This window comes from Montipora foliosa, chromosome 7 (genome assembly GCF_036669935.1).
Source record: "Montipora foliosa isolate CH-2021 chromosome 7, ASM3666993v2, whole genome shotgun sequence".
Taxonomy (NCBI): domain Eukaryota; kingdom Metazoa; phylum Cnidaria; class Anthozoa; order Scleractinia; family Acroporidae; genus Montipora; species Montipora foliosa.
This window is the reverse complement of record NC_090875.1, coordinates 30369518-30377017: the sequence shown is the minus strand read 5'-3', so window position 1 is coordinate 30377017 and position 7500 is coordinate 30369518. Positions and strand designations below refer to the sequence as shown.

The 7500-nt window shown below is 40.6% G+C and overlaps 1 protein-coding gene across 1 annotated transcript in view; it reads right to left on the bottom strand.

Annotated features, from left to right (window-relative positions):
* LOC138010632 (fibronectin type III domain-containing protein-like) overlaps positions 1 to 7500 on the bottom strand; it is a 34088-nt gene that overhangs the window by 16462 nt on the left and 10126 nt on the right. Inside the window, exons 5-7 of the mRNA XM_068857603.1 lie at positions 6440 to 6548; positions 4787 to 4989; positions 3761 to 3905 (exon numbers count right to left, since the gene is read on the bottom strand). Of these exons, the coding sequence (XP_068713704.1) occupies positions 3761 to 3905; positions 4787 to 4989; positions 6440 to 6548 (457 nt within the window). The remainder of the gene's footprint in view (positions 1 to 3760; positions 3906 to 4786; positions 4990 to 6439; positions 6549 to 7500) is intronic.

The following is a 7500-nucleotide window of genomic DNA, read 5'->3' as shown; positions in this document are numbered from 1 at the left end:
CGATGTTGAGAAGAACGATAAGGAAGCATCTAAGCCAGTAGCTCGTCATTTTAATCTCCCTAACCACTCCTAACAACACATGGCTGTCTGCGGCCTTTCCCAACATCAAGGTACGACGGAAAGCCGCAAGAATCTGGAGCAAAAATTCATCTTCCAAATCGGCACCCTTTATTCCTACGGTATTAATGAACGCTTTCCATTCAACTAATGTATTCCTATTTTTCACGTTGCTATGTTACCACCAATAGCGTAGCTCCTACTCCACTACAAAAACTACAAATAACCTATAATTCCTCGATTCGCTCTGACGAAGGGCTAACGCTCGAAACGTCAGCTTTTATAACCCCTGTACGGTGGTCTATTTACTGGGTTGCCGTATGGCAATCCAGTCGGAAAATGGGTAGATTTCTCCGTTTCATTTATTTTTATTTTTTTCCATGTCGGTAAAAGTCTTGCCTGTCACTCTCCTGCTAAGTGGTGTCTGTGCATAGAGCCCTGCTGCGCGTATTTTCTTAGGATCGAGAGGGTAGTGGGAAATGCGTAGATTTCTCTGGTGTACACATTATAACAATTAACTTAACCGGCAATGGCGTCGAAAGTCATGTAGCGCGAATGGCGTTTTAGTGGATCTTTGAACAAAATATACCCTTATGAAGCTCAATAATGGCAAATCAATTGGATACTGAACAAGACAGGCGACAACATCGACAACAATCTGTCGCCCGTCGAGCCGTCTTTTACCAAGTGTGCTGTTATGTAGAACACTGAAGATTCGCAGGGCAGCGATAATAGTGAATTCAAAGACTAGACCAGGTGGATTGAATGATATTTCAAGCGTTAAAATCGCTGAAAAGGTAAGATTATTGTCGAAGCGATGCCGCAATTGCGTGTCTTCACCACATGTTCCTTTGATCTCACATTATTGTGTTTTCCGTCAAAATATTCGCTTGTTTTCGCTTTCGCTCGAACTTATTTACCTTTATTACATGTCCAGTGAATAGTTTTATCCTCTGGGATGAATTTTCCGTCGAAAAAGCGATTATTTGGGTGGTCAGTGTAAAACGCAGACTGCAGACCGGGGATAAAATGCAGACTGAGGGTAAAATAAATATTAATAATAAAAAAACGAGTCATAAGGATAAAATAAAGACTGTTTGAAAGACAATCCTGTTTTACATCTGTCAACTACTCACATTATCATGACTGCAGGTCGCTGCACCTTTTGGGGATGCGATCGTACGCGTTGAAATCATCAGTGCTTAAGTTTTTGCGCTTCCAGATGCATTGCAATGTTCCAAATTATTTGTCACACCGGTACATCGAGGGAAATCGATCGAAAAACCAACAATTATTACTTCGAATACCTGAATAATCTCGCTTGTCTTTTTTCGAGGCAACGAAATGCACAAAGAACTTCATGTATTCCGAGCAATTAGGACGCGGGGATTTCATTGGTTAAGCTATGCGTGATAACCCCTAGGGAGAGGTTATAATTGAAAATTACATCTTCCAGACGCAAAACAAACGAACTTGTGAACTAAAGGATAAACATAACGTACACGAAAGCGAATGAAAGGATCCTAATAAGAAATTTTTACACCTCAGTCATACTGGCTTAAGCCGACTGAATTGAAACGTTAAATGGTTGCAAAATCCACGTTATCTCTGTCTTTGTTAATTGGTATTGTAGCCATGCGTGTCAAAATAAATTGAGTTATTGGGTAATTACTCGATTACTTTGTTCAGTGCAGCAAAACGGACAGTTGAATTACGGGGTGGTGATTTCTTTGCCTAAAAGCAACTCACTTAACGAAACTATCCTTTTTCCAACAACAACAAGGATTCAAACAGCTTCAATTCTTACAGAGTTCGATGAAAATCCGGATTTAAAACATGCGGTGGGGCAACCAAAGCGATGGGAGCTGTGTTGGGGTTTCAGTGTGAAAGTACAAACGGCTACTAACACTCTTATAACTCTTTTTTCATTATTATTTTATTAACCCGCAGTCTGCAGTCTGCAGTCTCCATTTTACCATCAGTCTGCAGTCTGCGTTTTACACTGACCGGTTATTTGGGCGGTTTTTGGCAACAGAGGTTAATTATTCGTAATGCGATCGCATTATCACATTACGCATTGAATCCACGTTATCTATTATTCCTAAAAATCTAAAAATATTCGTGCCTGATCAGTTTTCGGTCGAATTTATGTCCAAGAAAGCAGATAAATTGCAGAAAATTTTAGTTTTGCATCCAAAAATTCGTAATCAACGCTAAAATGACCAAATTTTGCCTGGAAAACATATTTTACTGTTATTTTTCTTAATTTTTTTCGTTCAACTTACTTTCGCTTTTATAAAATGTTTCAGTTGTCTGTAAATAGGTTATATGCTGTTGGAAAGCTTATTTTCTTAGCTTTAAAATGATGTATTTTTTCCTCCTAACTTTAAATATTTTTTGAGAAACAAAAACATTTTTTGGCGATGGCTGATTTACCGCGGTTTTCTCGCGGTTGGGAAAGTAGGAAAAAGAGTTAGGCCGGTAGCCAGGTTTTTAACCTCAGAAAAGGATCTGTTTCGTCGTACGAACGTGTGAGGACCTGTGAGCCAAAGGGCCTCTGCTGGTATGACTTCTGGGTGACCCCTTAATAACTTCTTACTAAAAGAGCGCGAGGGCCGAAACTGCCAGGGAAATATTGGCCCGAGGTCGTGGCAAGCCCGTAATCGGCCCGTGGGCCAGTCACAATTAGCCAATCAGAGCGCGCGTTATATCGTCTACAAACCCCAACTTAAAAAAAATTGCCTGGAACGCTGCACGTACCACAGGCAACCCAGTGTACCCTCACGGAGGGTCTAGTTACATTGTCAACTCTGTTGATAAAACCATAAGCATCCGTGACCCGGTCACGCAGTCGTCTCCAAGAGGACAATAATGCGACAAACCCAAAAGAAGGAAGTTTGGGGATTTCGCTATCTCAACTATACTAAATGGGCACTTGCTTTAACTCTGTTTTTTGTTCTTATAAAATACCATGTGCGTCTTCCCCTTTTTACCAATTTGCAAGCTGACGGTCAATATGCCATTGTATGATCAACACTCAATACTCGTTCAAATTCACTGCAAACTCTTAAATATAGGCAGGAAAGATATCAGTGACAGACATCCTTTGATACATATCCCACAAAGTTTATGAACAGACTGAGGTTATATTTATCACTCATTATCCAAGAAAGTTAAATTGCCATAACATTGGCACATTTTAAACCTTCCCTGGTAGTCACTAGGTGGGTTCATACTTGGGACTTCAGAAGGCTTTAGGAATCGCCGAGTTCTACTTTGAAAGTTAACGTGGTTTGTTTTAGCTGACGTACCTTACTTTGTAACCTTAGAAACGAGGTATTGCCAGAGAGGTCAAAGTAGGATCTCAAGGATAAGGCGATGACAAGATGTCAAGCAATTCTCAAGTTGACTACTTGAGTTTCAGTCGCACTTATGGCCTACTTGGATCCCAGTATGAACTCGCCTACTTGTCATAAACATGTGAATCCTTCACTTTAACCAACGATCGCTGTTACTTCCGCTGTCGACAGTTGGCCGACCAACAGGCGACAAAGTAAATGGATACCAACCAATCACTGCGTGTGATCAGATCACGAGATCAGTTTCCCGGCATTGATTGCCGGTGGTGAAACAGGAGACCGTTGATTGAAATTAGAGTCCACATAATCGACCAATAAGGTCCAATAATTTTTTTTCAACTCACGTTGATGTAGTTATTTCATTTCCGTCCCTGTACCAAGAGTACCTTGGTGCGGGATCTGCGACTGCATCACAAGTTAGAGTTTTACTACCATGAATTCTAACGTCAACCTTGCTTTTAGGGGGTCCAGTCTTCCATTTTGGAATAACTAAAAGATTAAACAAGCAAATGAGAGAACAAGTAAGTAAAGTGTGCATTTGAAGATTAATTTAAGAAATCAAGAGGCCTCTTCCGAGTTAACCCCTCCCTCGGCTTCAAAGCTAATACTACAACAACTGTTTTCTGTGACAAGTAGCTCTACTTCTAATATAAATGAAAACCGAAGTTGGTAAGGAAGGGTTATTAGAGGAAGGCGGTTAGACTCGAAGGAAAAAAGTATCTTACCTATCTTGTCTTATACTTACTAGAAGGAACGGTACGTTACAGTTTGCTGCGAGAGTTGAATGATATGGGAACGATACTCAGACCCACCTTATAAATTCCAGAATGTATATAGATTTGTCAAAAGATCGATTGCTATTTTAAATTTGTTTTCCGAATTAAACTATTATTGATACTTTTATATAATATGCTTGTGAATTTTTAAACTTGTAAACTTTTCTTGTAAAATTGCTTAATTCAGTCCTTAGGCTGCAATGTGATTTTGAAATAAACCATTCCATTCCATTCCGTCCTTAAGTAACCCCGGTAAACGAAAAGAAGAGATTTATTTTTCGATTTTGACTTGGGGATGATCGGAAAAAATCCAAGTGCTCATTTGCTGGAGACGAACCTATGACGACCTTCCGATTACTAGCTCGGATGCTCTACCACTGAGCTATAGGGGATGATCAAAAAAATCCGAGTGCTCCCGAAAAAGAGTCGAACCTGCGACGACCTTCCGATTACTAGTTCGCATAATCTACGGTCTTTTGAACCTCGCTTCAGTGGCTCTGTTTAATTGCAAGCACGTCATAATCTGGAGCGCAGCAATTCGAAACCGCACCGCGAATCTTATTTTTCAGCCTCAGAGATTGAAAAATCACTTACCTTGCACTTGCAGTTCGAACCTGTGCGTTAACACAATCCTGTCATTGACCTCGGCCTCGCAAGAGTAGTTATCATGATGCACATTTTTCTTCGCTATCGTGACATTCAACAGTCTACTGTAAAATATTTTCGGAATCTCAATGTCTAAACTACTAGGCTCCAGTTTTACTCCATTCTTTTTCCAAATTATTTTTGGCACTGGGCTGTGGATAATTAAAAGAACAAAAAGCAGAGAATTCACATCTGATCGAAAATAAGTCAAGTCACACAACTGTAGTGTATTCTTGGATTTCACATGACGGCACGGCCACCCAAACAATGAAATGGCGGCCATGTTGGGAATTGAAAGCTATTATTATGCTAACGCCTTCTTTTGTTTTCGTCGAAAAACATGGCTTTTGATCACGTGGGTGAAACCTCAAGAATAGTGTATAGTGTACAGTTCTATGACAAAAAAATCCTCGACTAATGTCAAGGACACTGCATTTTCTCGTTTATCGCTTAGAGTCGTAAATTTTCTATTATAGATCACTTTCAGAAATGGCGACCACTTTTGCATTTTTTTGTCTTCATGTTAATTAGACCTGCTGGCCTCATTTTGAAACAAAAATTCTTTTGAAATTTGCTTGTCGCAGCGAAGATACAAAGGCTTATTAACATTAAAACAAAAGAACATTTTATTTGAACGCCATTATGAAAGAGGCCTATAGGATGATTACGTCTAGCACCTCTGTGTATAAAGAAACCACGATAAACGCCGGGCTAGTCTGTAGTGACTCCCGAGTCTATTGATTTCGTGGTGAGATCTTCTTTCATAGCATGTGTATGTGAGGTCTTGCTAAAAATATGCTCCGCAGATTTTAGACCTGGCCTAGGAATCAATCTTTTCCCGAGTAGATTTATTTATAGAACGCCTCCCCTGGGAGATTAAAGCCCTGGTCAAACGGCGCATGATAGTCGATGATAGTTGAAGCTCGCGCTTCCGTTTGACCACCAACAATCATACACTATCATCGACTATCATCAACTATCATTCATTTTGAGCTTGTTCAAATTCTTCATGATAGTCGATGATAGTTTTCCTCGTTTGACCACGCGTATGATTGTCCATGATAGTTTTTGATCAGCTGTTTTCCCCGAAAATCGGCGGGCTTGATAATGATAATCATGACAAAGAAAATATTGAAGACCAAGATAACATAGAGAAGATATCTTCTGAAGAAAGCGTCAACTTGCAAGAATTACAAGAGACACCGCAAAAAAAGAAGCGTGTCACTAAACGTTCATCGGTCAAGAAGGGCAATGCGGGTGAGATGGAGTAATGACCTGATATTACATCTAATAGCCGAACATGAGGCCCGGCTCTGACTTTGGGAAGCCATTTTAGTGTTCACATTTTTACGCAGAAAGAGCCTGGAACTAGCTGCTCGCGTGACTTTGCTTGCGCGACTGTCGGTGAACTATCAACAACTATCACGAATTTATTTGGCCGTTTGACCATGTGAATGATACTTGGTGGTAGCTGATGATAGTTTGGAGGGAATCAACTATCATCGACTATCATGTGCCGTTTGACCAGGGCTTAAGCACGCCCAATGTTGTAAAAGCCAATCAAAACAGAGCTGTTTCAAACAGTCGCAAGACAATACTTACTTGCCAAGAGCTACGCAATACAGTTCCTTTCGTCTTCCCTCGATGACCAGTTCTTTCGCACCAGGTTTTGCAACCCATCTTGGCGGACCAGAGGTAGCTTGGGTATTTACTATCGCGGAAGAATGATAAAAAAAGAGGAACAGAATAGAATATTGTACCCTCCCTAAGAGAATATGAGGCAAGAGAGCGGATCCCTATCATTGACACATCATAGTCCCATCACTGCCCCATCACTGCCCCATCATCATCATCTCCATCATTGCCACATCATAGTCCCATCACTGCCCCATCATAGTCTAATTTTAGTTTCGCAAAGCTATTTTAAGTTCTCGTTCCCAATGTTGCACGGTCAGGGCCAGCCACAACCATTTTCCTTTACTTCGAATAAAACTCTTTCCACTCTTTTCAAATTAAAGTTCTTTTGATTCGTCGACGAACGTGATCCCTACCACAGATCGTAAGCCCCATTTAGACTAGCAAGTTTTCCTTGGAAAGTTTTTCTTGTCAAGTTTTCCTTGGCAGTGCAAATGGAAAAATATGACAATTTTTTCCTTGACAAGTGTCCTTGTTCAAAAACTAGCATTTAAGCGCGCTTGTTCGTTGTTTCTTTTTACTGACACCTACCCCTTCCCCTCTTAGGCATAAAAATGGTAACATTCCGCTGACTGCTTCATCAGTGTGACAAGTGCCGGGTAGTTGATTGCGGTAGGGTTACCATGTCTGCCATCTAGTCGTGTGTGCACATGCGCGTCCAGCACTACTCTCTCAGGCAAAATTCCTATCATTCCAGTTTTCAAATAATTTTCGTGTTGCAAAGCAGTTTTGAAGTGGAGATAGAAATATTCCCCTCATTAGCTAGGCCGGGGAACAAACGCCTGCCAATTTGGTCAAGTTAACGCAACTCGAGCGCTCGATTTCTTGAAGATAAATCCCGAGGAGATAAAACGTAAAATACAAGTTTAACGCTGCCAAATTTCAACTTTTACGGTTAACTTTGAGGTTTGGGGCAACTTAAAAGAAAGACCATTCCAACTTTTAATAAGGATAACGGGCTTGCCTCG